Source organism: Pongo abelii, chromosome 16 (genome assembly GCF_028885655.2).
Source record: "Pongo abelii isolate AG06213 chromosome 16, NHGRI_mPonAbe1-v2.0_pri, whole genome shotgun sequence".
In the NCBI taxonomy this organism is placed as follows: domain Eukaryota; kingdom Metazoa; phylum Chordata; class Mammalia; order Primates; family Hominidae; genus Pongo; species Pongo abelii.
Window position 1 is genome coordinate 23,089,697 of NC_072001.2, and position 16,453 is coordinate 23,106,149.

The window sequence follows — 16,453 nt, forward strand, 5'->3', positions numbered from 1 at the left end:
TTGGCTTTGCCTTTACCATCACCTGGCAAGGTTTTCTCATCCTGTTTTGTTGTTTTCAGATTTGCTGAAAGTAGTTTGAACTTAGGGTGGCAGCCTTGGCCCTTCCCTGTCTTCCCCTCTGTGTATAGAGCACCTGCGGTTCTGGTACTGGTGTTTGCTATTTGGGGGAGGGTTCAACCACATTTACAAATCAAATTTGATTTACAAATTTAAAAAGTGATTTAAATTTGTGCAATTTCCCATTTCCTAGTTTACACTGAAGGGTAGCTTTTGTTTTATTTTGGTTATCTTTCTCTAAGCATGATACCAGCTTTGGAGGTTAAGATTTGTATCATGTTAAGGAACTATAATGTCTATTTTACTAAGATTTTAAAAAATCAAGAATATTGAATTTTATCAAATACTTTTTCAATATCTATGGAGAAATTTGATTTTTTAACTTATTATTTTGGAGAATTATATAAGTAGATTTTCTAGTATTAAACCATTTTTGTATTCTTGTAATGTTGGTGTTTTAGACTTGCCTTATCTCTTCATCTGGTCATTTTATAGATGTAGATGCTTTCTATATGCCTGAGAATATAATATATTCTCTATTTGTGGAGTCTAGTGTTCTCTATGTCTGGTAAACCAAACCTGTTAATTGTGTTGCTCAAATCTTCTGTAATCTTACACTTTTTAAAAATCTGGCCCAGCCATTGCTGAGACAGAGATGTTAAAATCTTCCACTTTGATTATGGGTAAATGTATCAATTTCTCATTATAATTGTTGATGTAGATACTATTACATGCAAAATATAAGAAATTTTACATCTTTCTGGCAAACTGGCAAATATTAAAAGATCATGTGTTATATTTATCCCTAATAATGCTTTTGGCCTTATTGTCTATTTTATATGGTGTCACTATACCTAATACCACCTAAATTTGTATGTGGCTTATGTTCATTTTTTATAAGGCCAAACTTAAAAAAAAATTTCTTACTGATGTTGACATGTTGTTCACGTCCTGTGTTGTTGGATAATTTTTTTCAGATCCACCGTTTCACTGAGAGTTAGGCCCTTTGAGGTTCCTGCCTTCATGTGAAGGAGTGAAAGAGGTGCATCTCAATTCTCTGTGTTGTGTGGTTTCAAGACCCTTGTTTCAGGTCTCCATGAGGGCCTTTAATAAGTTTTAACTGCTAATTTTTTGGATATAGAAATAACCCAACAGCCAGACAGGGCACAGTGGCTCATGCCTGTAATCCCAGCACTTTGGGAAGCTGAGTTGGGCAGATCACTTAAGATCAGGAGTTGGAGACTGGCCTGGCCAATATGATGAAACCCGATGTCTACCAAAACATACAAAAATTAGCTTGGCGTGGGGGTGCACGCCTGTAATTCCAGCTTCTTGGGAGGCTGAAGTGGGAGAGTTGCTTGAACCTGGGAGGTGGAGGTCACAGTGAGCCAAGATCGCGCCACTGTGCTCCAGCCTGGGTGTCACAGAGTGAGACTCTGTCTGAAAAAAAGAAAGAAAAAAAGAAAGAACCCAACAGCCAGCTTTCTTCAATGTCAGTTTATACTGATTGGCTCATGGATTTCTTTTATTATCTTGATAATTTGCCTGTGTGTTTATAGGGATAGCTGTTGGTATTATCCTTCAGTTTTCAGGTATTTTGTGATCGGAGAATTTCCAGGTAATCCTGTCAGCCACATTGCTGGAAATGCAGGTCTTTGAATTAAAGATTTTTTTGTTGAAACCAATGCTTAAATATTTGGTGGGGAAAGAGAAAGAAAATCATCTCCCTCTTTTTTTGTTGTTGTTGTTGACATTTTTCTTTTTAGCGTGCAGCAGAACTGATTAAAACAGTGGCATCTCGCTATGATGAATATGTTAATGTGAAGGATTTTTCTGACAAAATCAATTGTTCCCTTACTGCAGCAAAGAAGGATAATGACTTCATTTATCGTGATCGAGTTCCAGACCTTAAAGATCTAGATCCTATTGGCAAAGCCACACTTGTGAAATCTACCCCAGTCAATGTACCCATCAGTCAGAAATTTACTGGTATGTCAGTTATTCAGACACACTTTAATCTCATTTTTCTCTAGTTTACTGTGTTTTCCTAGCTAAAAATCACATAATTGCTGTTGTATGCTTTGAATATAATTTGTATTCATGTTGTTTAAGATGAATATGAGAATAAATATTGTATTGTGTCAGTGCAATGTTAAGATGGAAAGTAAACAATAATAAAGCATATGTAAAGTATACAATAGTTAGAAGACTTGAAACTGTGTGTTTGATTAACACTGTAGCACTTGTCATTTTGTTAACATTTGTTATTTAAGATGCTGCCATTAAAAATAAAGAAATATGGCCGGATGTGGTGGCTCACACCTGTAATCCTAGCACTTTGGGAGGCTGAGATGGGTAGATTGCTTGAGCTCAGGAGTTAGAGACCAGCCTGTGCACCTGGCGAAACCCTGTCTCTACCAAAAAAAAAAAAAAATTAACTGGGCGTGATGGTGCATGCCTGTGGCTTTAGCTACTCTGGAGGCTGAGGTGGGAGGCTCGCTTGAGCCCAGGAGGTGGAGGTTGCAGTGAGCTGAGACCGTGCCACCATACTCCAGCCTGGGTGACAGAGTGAGATCTTTTCTCAAAAATAAATAAATAAATAAATTAATTAATTAATTAAATAAATAAATGTAAAAATAAACCACAAAAATATTTCTTTTTTTTTTTCTTTTTTTTTTTTTTTTTTGAGGCAGAGTCTCACTCTTGTTGCCCAGGCTAAAATGCAGTGGTGCTATCTCCCTCACTGCAACCTCTGCCCCCCGGGTTCAAGTGATTCTCCTGCCTCAGCCTCCCAAGTAGCTGGGACTACAGGTGCCTGCCACCATGCCCAGCTAATTTTGTGTTTTTAGTAGAGATGGGGTTTCTCCATGTTGGTCAGGCTGGCCTGGAACTCCCGACCTCAGGTGATCCACCTGCCTCGGTGTCCCAAAGTGCTGGGATTACAGGCATGAGCCACCATGCCCGGCCTATTTCTTTAAACATGTAAACTTCTGGAGTGGTATTTGTATGAGATAAATAAATGTTATTATATTGTAGATGTATACAAATGTATACAACAGATGGTAGCCTCTAGCTGAGATCCCAAGGAGAATATTCTGTTACTGAGAAAGGGTGATTATATGTTTATTTAGCAAACACAAAGAGTTTACCATGTTCCAGGCACTCTTTAAGCACTTTACAAATATTAGCTCATTAGTTTTCACAAGTGCCCTGAGATGGGTACTGATATTATCCCTATTTGATGAGGATACTGATGCACAGAGTGGTTAAGTAATTTCCTCAAGGTCACATAGCTAGGAAGTGTTGGAGCCAGAAATGGAATCCTGCTGCCGTGACCCATTCAGTCAATTTTTTTTTTTTTTTTGAGACCGAGTCTTGCTCTGTTGCCCAGGCTGCGGTGCAGCGGTGCAATCTCAGCTCACTGCAACCTCCGCCTCCTGGATTCAGACGATTCTCCTGCCTCAGCCTCCCCAGTAGCTGAGACTACAGGCTCCTACCATTACACCAGCTAATTTTTGTATTTTTAGTAGAGATGGGGTTTTGCCAAGTTGGCCAGACTGGTCTTGAACTCCTGACCTCAGGTGAGCCGCCTGCCTCAGCCTCCCAAAGTGCTAGGATTACAGACCTTAGCCACTGCTCCCGGCCCCTCATTCAGTTTAATCAACAAATGAACAGCGTCACTGAAGATCCCTCAGACTCAGTGATGAACACATCTGAAAAAGTTAAAGAAAATTAAGTTCAAAGAAGAAACTTTTCATTGTCACCATTGTCCGTGAATGTAGTGATCTAAAAATTCTCTTTATCATTGTGCTTTAAATAGTTATTTCATTTTGATCTTTAAATGTCAATAGACTATTGATATTTTGATCTTTAAATATCAAATATGTATGGACTATGTGAATATTGGAAAGAAAATATGAACAGTCACTTTTACAGTTTGGGTTTTTGTCTTAAAATTTTGTTGTAATTTCTCTTCCTAATTTTAGATCTGTTTGAGAAGATGGTTCCCTTGTCAGTGCAGCAGTCTTTGGCTGCCTGTAATCAGAGGACAGCCGATTTGGTAACAGATCAATTGCTCAGATGAGAGAAGCCACCACTTTGGCAAATGGGTAGGTAGAGCTTAATTTTAGAGCCTAAAGTTTTCTGTTTGGTTGTTCTTTAGTTTATGAACATTTTAGTTTCTGAGCTTAGAGCTAAATGTCAAGAGTATATAAAATAGAAAATGTAGACACACACTTACAACTATTTTTGGTGGACACTGTATTTATGAAGCTTTAGCAAATATAGTTGGAAGAAATTATAGAAACAAGGTGAGGATATTTGACTAAAAATTTGTATTTTAAGAGATATTTATTTGGGGGAAATGAGAAGTAGAAATGAACTCAGATACATGGTACGTTTAGTGTTCTGAACCGATTTTTGTTTCTGATGGATTGAATACTAAGAAAATAATTCATTGGTTTAAAAAAATTGTAGGTATATTTTGCACACACAAAATACGCCTATTCTAAGTACACAGTTCAATTATTATATGTATATGTGTGTGTGTGTATATATATATTTTTGTTTTGTTTTGTTTTGTTTTGTTTTTTGGGACAGGGTCTTATTGTCACCAGGCTGGAGTGCAGTGGTGTAAACATTAAACATGGCTCACTGCAGTCTCAACCTTCTGGGCTCAGGTGATCCTCCTGCCTCAGCCTCCTGTGTAGCTGAGGCCACAGGTGCAAGCCACCACACTTGGCTAATTTTTTGATTTTTTTAAAGAGACGAGATCTCACTTTGTTGTCCAGGCTGGTCTTGAACTCCTGGGCTCCTGGTCTTGAACTCCTGGGCTCAAGTGATCCTCCTGCCTTGACCTCCCAAAGTGCTGGGATTACAGGCATGAGCCACCGTGCCTGGCCATTTAGTTAGTTTTGATAAATGTGTGTACCCATGTAACCGGCACTATGATTAAGATAGAGAACATTACTGTTACCCTGAAAAAATTGTCTCATGCCCCTTTCCCAGTCCTTCCTCTTCTGGCCCCTGGCCACTATTGATCTGCTCCCTGTCTTAAATTTTGTTTTACTTTTTATACAGTTTAAAATACGTGTAATCATTCTAGCATATACATATACAGTACTTACAGTATGTACAGTATACACTTAGAATGTGTTTTGCTTTTTTTCACTTAGCTACTGTTTTTGAGATTCATCTATGTTGTGTGTATCAATTTGAGTCTTTTCTATGGCTGAGCAGTATTCCATTTTATGGTTATAGAGCAGTTTGTTAACTCTTTCACCTGTTAATGGACATTTCAGTTTCTATGAACATTCACATATAAATCTTCGTGTGGACATATTTTAGTTCTCTTGGGTAAATACTTAGGAGTGGAATTGTTAGGTTGTGTGGTTAGCATATTTAATTTTATACGAAATTGCCAGGTTGTTTTCCAAAGCGGTTGTTCCATTTTATATCCTATCTGCACTGTTTGAGAAATACAGTTGTTCTGCATCCTCACCAATACTTGGTACTGTCAGTCTTTTTAGTTTTAGCTACTTTAGTGTGTGTGTAGCAGAATCTTACTTTAATGATTTAATTTGCATTCTCCTAATTACTAATGATACTGAACAGCTTTTCATGTGCTTACTAGCCATTCATATCTTTTCTGTAAAGTGTCTATTGGAATCTTTTTCTCAGTTTCTAAAACTGAGTTTTTCTTAATATTTAAAAAGTTCTTTACATATTCTGGATACAAGTGCTTTGTCAGATACATATAATTGAGAATATAGTTGACCCTGAACAACATAGGGGTTATGGGTGCTGACCCCCCTGCACAGTCAAATCTGCATATAACTTCTGAGTCCCCAAAACTTAAGTACTAATAGCCTGCTGTTGACCAGAAGCCTTACCAATAACATAAACAGTCAATTAACATATATTTTGTATATGTATTCTATAGTATATTCTTATAATAAATAAGCTAGAGAAAAAATGCTATTAAGAAAATCATAAGGAAGAGAAAATATATTTACTATGATTAAATGGAAGTGGATCATCATAAAGGTCTTCGTCCTTGTCTATTTCATGTTTGAGTAGGCTGAGGAAGAGGAGGAAGGAGGCTTGGTCTTGCTGTCTTGGAGCAGGCGGAGGTGAAAGAGGTGAAAGTCCACATAAACATGGACTCACATAGTTCAAATCTGTGCTGTTCAAGGGCCAGCTGTATTTCTCTCGTAGTTGGCTTGCCTTTTCAAGTTTTCAGTTTTGATTAATGCATGGATTTTACCATCATTTTTCTTTAACAAGAGAGGAATGTAAGTTTACTCTAGCATATGATAAACAGGCAGTCTGAGATTTTACAGAGCTTGTTTTCTGAGGAGTTCATTGTATTACATCATTTCATTTGCCTTTTTGTCTTTACATAGTGGGTAGGGATATTGACCTCCCTTCCACATCATGTAAATGAAATAACTGAGGAATTGTTATTGTGCTACAAAACTGAGAACAGATGAAGATTCTGTAATGAATACTTAGATCATCTATTTTTGTTGACATTTTGCCTAGGTGATGTGAAATTATAACTACTGATTCTGTTGAAGGAGAGCAAAAAAGAAAAACATAACTATTTTGTGTATTGTTTCTGACTTGTTAGAGATGCTATAACAATCAAAAGTATAAAAGACTGCTTTTTTAGGATAGAATTTTTGACTTTTAATTACTTAGACTGAAAGAAGTTTGAACTGTAAGCCAACGATACCTAATATATTTTAATGCGGTCATAGTTTTTCTTATTTTTTGGCTTTTTTTTTTTTTTCGAGATGGAGTCTCACTCTGTTGCCCAGGCTGGAGTGCAGTGGTGAGATCTCGGCTCACTGCAACCTTCGCCTCCCAGCTTCAGGTGATTCTTGTGCCTCAGTCTCCCAAGTAGCTGGGATTATAGGTGCTCACCACTACGCCTGACTAATTTTTGTATTTTTAGTGGACATGGGGTTTCACCATGTTGGTCAGGCTGGTCTCGAATTCCTGACCTCAGGTGATCCCCCTGCCTTGGCCTCCCAAAGTGCTGGGATTACAGGTGTGAGCCACTGCACCAGCCTATTTTTTGGCTTTTAATTCTGAATTGTGAACTTAATTTTTTAATGATTTTGGTTTAATTTTATCAATCACTGATTTTTTTGTTTTTCTGTTAATCTTTGCTATGTTTTTCATTGATAGGGCTTATCCAGTTTTTCTGGGTGCTAACTCCATTGCTGTTGATTTGGTTATAGAAGATTAAATTAAATAAAGTAAATATTGATGAGGAGTTAAATTGTTTTAGACTTCAATATAACATAGTATCTCATTTTTTCAGGGTGCTAGCTTCCCTTAATCTTCCAGCAGCAATTGAAGATGTGTCTGGAGACACTGTACCTCAGTCTATATTGACTAAATCCAGATCTGTGATTGAACAGGGAGACATCCAGACTGTTGATCAGTTGATTAAAGAACTGCCTGAATTACTGCAACGAAATAGAGAAATCCTAGATGAGGTATGTTTTATAAGATTTGCTTTTCAAGTATAAACACTGTGAATCCTTGATGTCCAGCAGGGATTGGGACTGGACACTTCCTCATGCTAGTGTTCACGGTGTAGTTAGTATTCATCACTTTGGTGAATTTACTGTGGCCCAGAGCCTTCTCTTTAGCATAAGAGAAATTCTGGTTGAGTGAGAATGGGTTTCATTCTTATCTTAAGGGTAAGTGAGTACACATTAATGAAACTCAAATGAGCACTGTGTAAAACTAGTATACTATGAGAAATCAACTATCATACAAACTGTTCAGTCTTTGTAATTATTGATTTATTTGATACATAGCATGTAGCAAGATTTTTCTTTTTAATTTAATTTGTCTTAACCTGGAAGGTTAAACCCTTTAATTTATCCCTAATTTCTTAAAATATATTAAATATATTTATTTTATATTTTTTATCTTATAATTCCAATATCTGTAGTTTTTGTGAGTTTGATTCTACGATTTGTAATTTTTGCTGATTCTTGGTTATGGTGGCTTGTTTTCTGTTGTGTTCAGTTTTTTTGTTACTGTTTTTTAAAACTTTAAAAAATAGTTTCAGATTTACAGAGACTTTGCAAATTTAGTGTAGAAAGTTCCTGTATATTTTTCACCTAGCTTCCCTGAAAGTTAAAATCTTATGCGGTCATGGCACATTTGTTAGAACTAGGAAATTGACATTGGTACAGTATTATTACTCAGATTTTACCAGTTACTCTACCAATGTTCCTCCTTCTGTTCCAAGAACCAGTACAGAATACTGAATTGCATTTAGTGTTCAGTGAGTTTTGATTGTGCATTCATATTTCCTGTAATTTATTGGTGGGAATTCATTGAGATCTGGGTTTAAGGTGAATTCTAGAAAGAATTTGTGTTTGCTTCTGCCATAAAAAGGCATTATATACCTGGCACCTCCTCAAACTTGAGGTTTTTTCCTTTCTTTTATAATCTTTTAATTATAGTAGTAATTTATCTTAGGACTTTGTGTCACACAGATAGTGTGGTTTCTAGTCCCAAGTTCAGGCTTTTGATCAGGAATCTCAGATAATACTTCCTTTTTTTTTTTTTTCTTTCTTCTTTACAGCCAAGATCCAGACAGGCATGTTTTCTTCTGTAGGGCAGTTTTCTGTTTTAACTTGAGAATCACCTATTTGGAAGTATACCAGTTTGAGGGTGGAGAGTGCTTTTGATCTGACCTCTCACCTTTTATTGTCCCTACCTATGTTTCTTCTTGAATTTTCTAAATTCACAATCCAAGTCAATGGTGAACTACACAGCTGGTGAACTATGGATGGTGGGCCAATGCTGGCTTGTGGCCTACTTTTGTGTGGTTCGCTAGTTAAGGATAATTTTTATCTTTTTTAGAGCATTGTCAAAAAAGAAGAATTCTGTGTGCCATAGACTGTGGCCCAGAAAGCCTAAAATATTTACTCTGTGGTGTTTGACAGAAGTTTGCTATTCTTTGTCCTAAGCTATCAGGGATTGTGATATATTGTTGGTGCTAGCACTGTGTCTACTGGTAGATTAGTATTTCCTTGTGTTTCTGGCCCCCAACTATCCTGTCATCTTATCTACTCGTTAGAAGGCACTTAAAAATATATTAAACATAATTTTCTGTTTGTTGTATTGGAATGAAAGTCTAAATCTTTTATTTTTTAATGTAATCAGTTTTCCCCTTTGTTTTGTTTATGGCTTCTATTTATTTATTTTAATCTTAAAACTCTTTTTAAATTGATATATGGATGTAAATAGTCTCTTATTTATTCTTCCTTTTTTTTTTTTTACTGAGAAACGTGATAGCTAATTCAGCCTTAAATTTATAAGACTTTTTGTTAAATGCATTATAACAGATGTCTGCAAGAAAAAAGTCGATTTATATTCTAACCTAATATTCCCATCTCACCAAATTCTCACTTATATTGTGTATGAACATTTATTAAATGCATTAAATATTTTATACCAGAAATGACATTTCAGGGTTCTTTTTGCTTCCTTTTAAAGTCATTAAGGTTGTTGGATGAAGAAGAAGCAACTGATAATGATTTAAGAGCAAAATTTAAGGAACTCTGGCAAAGGACACCATCCAATGAACTGTATAAGCCTTTAAGAGCAGGTAACAATGTGTATAAATGACCTTCATTTGAATAAATTCCCAATTTGGACCCACATTTTTGCTTGATTAAATTAGGCTCAGTTGTAAATTCATTTTTACCGAAACTGTTTTTCCTCAGTTTTAGTATAAAGATTTTTAAAGTTCACAAAAGTAATCTGCCAATTGTCAGAAGTACAGATTCTTAAGAAGGGTATAAAGTGAAAAGTTAAAATGGTCCTCCAACTTTCATTTTCTGTTCCAAGCTCTGTGCATACTTTATTTTATTTATTTATTTATTTATTTTTGAGACAAGGTCTTGCTCTGTCACTCAGGCTGGAGTGCAGTGGCAGGATCACAGCTCGCTGCAGCGCCAACCTCCAGGGCTCAGGCAACCCTTCTACCTCAGCCTCCTGAGTAGCTGACACTGTAGACATGTGCTACCAGGCCCAGCTAATTTTTGTATTTTTTGCAGAGACGAGGTTTTACCATGTTGCCCTGGCTTGTCTTGAACTCCTGGGCTCAAGTGATCCACCTGCCTCCATTTCCCAAAGTGATGAGAGATCAGGCTTGAATCACCATGCCTGGCCCCTGCGCATATTTTAAAAACACAAATGAGAGCATATTGCATTTATGGCTTTGTAATTTTTTTTTTCATGTAGTAGTGAATCCTGGGTGGTAAAAAAAAAAAAAAAAAGAGCTTTAAGTTATTTTGAGGCCAAATTTATGCTTCTTAATAATTTGATGATGAAGATTTTGTGCTTGCTGAGGTAAACGCTGTTGTCATGGTGGCTGGAGATTAGTTTTATTTATCTTCGTAAAAAGTTTGTATATTATTGAGATTTTTCTAAAAATCTTTTTTTTAAGTCACATTGCTGTTTTGAGAGAGGAATACTTTTAAAATAAATGGACCAATTTTTGGAGAAAATGATTTCTTCCTACATTCATGAGTTGTAGGAAAAGATTAATATTAATTAGCTTTTATTTGGCAGATAGTAACCACCAAATATATCTTAAGGTATAGCTATGCTTTTCATTTTATAAGTGATTTTGTCATCTTTCCAAAAACGAGAACACAAAGACTGTTAGGAGCTGTTTTTATGATTAAGTGAATTGGGGTCTATAGAAGGGGAAGATAAGTAAAGTTGGAGACTAGAACTCAACATATAACCAGCCTATATACGTTGCTGTTAGAATCACTTCTGTGCTCTGCAAACTTTTATTTTCTCCCCGAGGGAACCAACTTCAGAACAGTTTTAGATAAAGCTGTGCAAGCAGGTGGACAAGTGAAAGAATGGTGCCCATCTCATCGTGACCCCATCGTACTTTTGTGTAAGCCAGAGCCTGAGCTGAGTGCTGCCATCCCTTCTGCTAATCCAGCAAAGACCATGCGGGGCAGTGTGGTGAGAAGGGCACTTTGATGTGGGTTGTCATCTGCTTAAGAAAACCACATTCAAGCCGTTTTATATAATGAACTGCCAATTTCTTATTGTCATCTTTAAAAAAATGCAGAAATAAATTGGGGTTGTTACATTTAAAGTAGTATATAGACTGTGTAATAGGTAATTATACTAGTATTAACTATCCTGTAATAGTAACTTCCATTTATTGAATGCCCTTTATTGAACTAAATTTTAGATACTTAATAGGTCAACAGCATTTAATTTGGGTTTTATAAAAGAGAGAAGCTTGGAAGTATGGAAATATGGCCAGATACACAAATTCTTATTTCTTCCGTTATTCTGTACTCCCTTCCACCTTGTTTCCCAGGACTGCCTTTGAAAGGAAGATTGACAAGGCGTGCATGTTAGTAAATGGATAGCTCCATCATGCTGTTTCTATGATGATAGGAAAGAGAAAATTGAATAGTAGGGCATCGGATTTGGAAAGTCCTAAAAGAAGAGAAAGTGCAAGTATAATTTAGTGGCCTATCACGGGGAGGTAGGGTAAGTTAGTAGGAAAAGATAGAGGTCCCACATCTCTGCACAGGAAAACAAGCCAAAGGGCAAGAAATACTGCTGAAAAATTCTTGAAAAAAGTGAATTTCCTGGGATAGTAAGTTCTGAAAAGTATGAGTTTTGTTCCTTATTTGTCTTTCCGTAGAAGCATTTTATATATTTCATATATTTATTCCAAGACCCACGGGATATCTGCTCTGTGTAAGGCACTATGGTAGGTACATTGGAAAATTAACATACAAATTATACACAGGCTTTACCCTCAATTTATGATCCATTGTGGAATATTAGTCATGTACAAGGATGACTGTGATATAGGGAAGAAGTTTAAAAATGCCACAGAGAAAGTATAGGAAGTATGCTATGAGGATTTAGATGAAGTACTTAAATTTCAGTAATTTGGAGTAGTTCTCTTCAGAAGCTTCTTAAGAGATTGGCACATTATGAGAACAGAGTGGATAGGCAGAAAAAGTAAAGGTGTAGGATCGGAGAAGGGCTGAGTAGTGGCTGTGTCTAGAGAGTTATCCGAGGTACAGAGGATCTGCAAACACAGCTTTTACTCCTCATTTCTCGTGACAGGTTTATAGACATGTTGAGAATGGCTGGAATCTGTTTGTTTATTTATTTATTCACCAAGTGTTTGAAGGCCGACTGTTCCAGAACAGTGCTGAGCACCTTGGTCCCTAACATAAAGAGGCAAAAAACTGCTCTGGGTTACCTTTAGTGTAGGGTAAATGCACAGGTACTGGGCATCTCTCAAAGGGAAGAGAAGGCTACGTAGTTGAATGTGCATTGAACCTGAATCTAATGGGGGAACCCAATGGAACAAGGAATGTGAGTTGTTGCTTTGAGGACATAGTGGAGCAAAGGGAGGTGGTCAGAAGATTAACTTGTGAAGACCAAAGAACCCGAAGAAGAAACTGCAGATCCTTGGAACAGCAATACATTCTGGTACCTTTTTTATTTTAGAAAAAGATCTCTGTTTAGTACTCTCTTTGTATTCTTTTTGGTGTCTTGTACATGACTCAGAATTATGTGGCTTTTGTCCTTTGATTCTTCTGCTTTCAGTAGAAAAGTAAAAATGGTTTGTGCTAAGCAAAATCTGCATTAGTATGCACTGATTTGTTGATATTTTATTCAGTTGTATCAGTTTTGTTAATCCTTACTTGTGTTACACAGGAGAAAGGAACTTTTATAGTCAATATGAAGTAATTTTATGGAAGCTAGATTTCTTGATGGGGTAACCACAAAAATTTCAGTACTATCTATATATTCGTTTGTCATGTGCCTTAATCAAAAAGGCAAGCAGCAGTTTATCAAAGCTGTTTCAGATGGTTGTCCTAATAGTTGATGACGCATTTTAGCCAGAATTTTTATGATAAAAACTCAGTTTTTTTATTGCTGATTAGAGTGATGCAATGTACATGTTTTATTAAAAAGTCCAAGTTTGATGGTAGGGCTGTTTTTTCTTTTATTGTGAAGAAGCCTACTGTCTAGTTACTTATTTTCCGTCTCTTTGGGCATCTGGTTTTAGATACTGAGATACTGTGAAAAATTTTTCAGACTAGTGGTAATTTGTATTTAAAGATTTTTGTATTAAATACCTAGGATCACTGCTTGTGATTGGTTGCTTATGATCTACTGTGGCCTGAAGTCTGGTCTATGGTTGGTTGGCCAAGCCTTGGCCCTAATGTATATGGGGCTGAGTCTAGCCAGGGGAAGGAACATCTATTTTTTTGCACAAGGATGTTGTTCAATTATACTCAAAGTGTTACATCTGCTGGGAGTAATGGAGGGGGTACCTTTAAAAAAAAAAAAAAGAACCCTTTATCTCCTTAGAGGTAGAGCATAAAGAGAACTGTTTAAAACTATGTGCCCTCCCAGAGGAGTGCTTTTTTTGGATTCACAGACTAGTGGAGGATCTGCAAACACAGCTTTTACTCCTGATTTCTCATGACAGAAAGTTTATAGACATATTGAGAATGGCTGGAATCTGTTTGTTTATTTATTTACTCACCAAGTGTTTTTTGAAGGCCTACTATTCCAGAACTGTGCTGAGTACCTTGGTCCCTAACACAAAGAGACAAAAAACTCCTCTAGGTTACCTTTAGTGTAGGGTAAATGTATCAAGTTTCTGCATTCCTTGCCATAGACATAGTTGCTTATTTGCCTTTTCTGAAAATAAAATGACAAGGTTATAAAAGTAAAATAGAAGATTTCATTGAAGGCATTTCTTTCTTTCTTTCTTTTTTTTTTTTTTGAGACGGAGTCTCGCTCTGTCACCCAGGCTGGAGTGCAGTGGCACAATCTTGGCTCACTGCAACCTCTGCCTCCTGGATCCAAGCAATTCTCCTGCCTCAGCCTCCCGAGTAGCTGGGACTACAGGCATGCACTACTATGCCCAGCTAATTTTTGTATTTTTAGTAGAGACGGGGTTTCACCATGTTGGCCAGGATGGTTCGATCTCTTGACCTCATGATCCACCCGCCTTGGCCTCCCAAAGTGCTGGGATTACAGGCGTGAGCCACCGTGCCCGGCCCTTTGAGGGCATTTCTTATGTCTCATATTGTACTTGGTGCTGTTAAATGCCACAGAGGGTTTAATCCTGCAGTGCAGGATGTCAAGACCCACAAAAGGCAAGGAGGATGGCAGCACAGGGAGTGGCCCAACTCACATGAGGTAGAGAGGCCTCTGTGCAGGGGTGGCGTGACCTGGCATAGAGAGTGGGAGCCCAGATGGGGAGGAGGGCAGCCCCACACTGCAGCACACAGAGGGTGAGGAGTGCCCTGCTGAGGCCGAGGGAGGAGCTGCAGAGCCGTAGGGACTAGTGACAGAGATGGGGCTGGTCAGATGAGTAGGTGATAAGGATCCCGGACTTCCCAGTGGCAGACAGGGATGCTGGATTTGATTTCGAGACAATCCTTACTGTTGCAGGCTGATGGGGAAAAGCACATGAGAAAAATACTGTTTTAAAAGTAAGATAGAAAAGGCCGGGCACAGCGGCTCACACCTGTAATCTCAGCACTTTGGGAGGCCGAGGTGGGCGGATCACGAGGTCAGAAGATTGAGACCATCCTGGCTAACACGGTGAAACCCCATCTTTACTAAAAATACAAAAAATTAGCCGGATGTGGTGGCGGGCGTCTGTAGCCCCAGCTACTTGGGAGGCTGAGGCAGGAGAATGGCCTGAACCCGGGAAGCGGAGCTTGCAGTGAGCCGAGATCGCACCACTGCACTCCAGCCTGGGCGACAGAGCCAGACTCGGTCCAAAAAAAAAAAAAAAGTAAGACAGAAAAAATGTGGAGAAATGTAGCAATTCTAACAGTTTTATTTTCTGAGTGGTCAGACACTAGATGAATTATTTTCTTGTTTATGCTTTTGTATGTTTTGCAGATCTTTTTTCACTGAGCATCTATTCCTCGGGAAAGAAAAATTATATAACTTCAAAGTAACAGGCTAGTGAGGGAACTTATTTCCTGCGTACTGGGGAATGTCTGTTCTTTAATCAAGAAAGGAAAATATTCTCCTTTTTAAAAAAGTCTGTTCTCATTTTGGCTTTTCACAATAAACTAGAGAATTTTTAAAAATATTTTACTATCAACTGGAAATTTTAGCAGAGACCAGTATTTGAGGGATACTCCACAAAGCCCCCACTAGACTGTATTGCAAATAGGAAAGCTTAGGTAATGTGCCCTTTTGAAATAATTCCCGAGAAGACAGGAACCCTCTGAACCCTATGCAAAGTGAGACGAGTGTTAGGTTTGCACAGTTCACTTAGCTTTTAGCTTTAAGGACAGACAGTCAAAACAAACATTTAGTCCAGACTTCTAACTTTTAACTTTCATGGATTTATACCAATTTGAGGATTGAAGTCATTCATTATTGATGTCAGCACCATTACAATTTTATATAAAATAAAAGCCTGTGTTTGTTAATCCTGTCCAAATGTCATGCACTATTAAAAGTATCCCAGGTGCATGACATTTGGACACAATTAATAAAAAGCAATAATAATAAATTATTTTTCATAAAATTTAGTCATTGAGACTTACATAACTTAAGGTTATAGTTATTTAGCCCAATTCCTTGGCTTCAAACAAACAGGATTGTGTTGCCATTTTCAGGTGGAGAAGCTGAGGACCAAAAAGGTTATGAGATGTACCTGAAGATTCTGAATTCTGATTGTGACAATCTAAACATTTTTTTATTCAGATTATTGTCACTCAGTATACAGGTGACAGGGCAAAATCAAGATTAACTCTTAGATACAGATACATAGGAAACAAGGAAGGAAGGAAGGAAAGAAGGAAGGAGAAAGAAAAAGAGCGAGAAAGGAAGGACAGATGGGAGGAAGGATGGACAGAAGGAAGGAAGGACAGATGGACGGACAGAAGGAAGGAAGAACAGGAGGGAGAGCTGGTAAGAAGTTGAAGTGGGCTGGTAGGAAGTTGAAGTGAAAAGTGAATCACCCAGATTTTCACTAATGACATGCAAAGCCTTCCAGAGGCATATGGTACACTCTGTAATTGTTTGAAGGAATATAAAAGCAATTTTTAAAAACCATAAAACTCCCTTTCTTTAAGATGGGCTATTACTGACTGTGTTACTTTTGTTACTTAGAGGGACAGATTTAATTTTCCAAATCAAATGTAACTATTGTATCTACTTTCAATTCAGAAAATTAAGACATTTGTATTTTATTCTTTTTATTACTGCCAAACAAAACATGAGGAATACTCTTAAAAGAATTGTAAATTTTATAGCAACACTAACAGAAGGATAAATATGGTAAAAGATCTTTAAAATCAAAGTTAGTGAT

At 37.3% G+C, this 16,453-nt stretch overlaps 2 protein-coding genes across 2 annotated transcripts in view; one reads left to right on the plus strand and one right to left on the minus strand.

The window, feature by feature from the left end:
- Window positions 1-11,069, plus strand: part of LOC129050015 (programmed cell death 6-interacting protein-like) — a 75,506-nt gene extending 64,437 nt beyond the window's left edge. The window contains 6 exon segments of the mRNA XM_054531303.2: window positions 1,824-2,046; window positions 4,044-4,115; window positions 4,118-4,166; window positions 7,388-7,565; window positions 9,589-9,700; window positions 10,912-11,069. Of these exon segments, the coding sequence (XP_054387278.1) occupies window positions 1,824-2,046; window positions 4,044-4,115; window positions 4,118-4,166; window positions 7,388-7,565; window positions 9,589-9,700; window positions 10,912-10,940 (663 nt within the window). The 3' untranslated portion in view covers window positions 10,941-11,069.
- LOC129050356 (multiple C2 and transmembrane domain-containing protein 2-like) overlaps window positions 1-16,453 on the minus strand; it is a 78,497-nt gene that overhangs the window by 2,931 nt on the left and 59,113 nt on the right. The gene's annotated exons all lie outside the window — the stretch shown is intronic.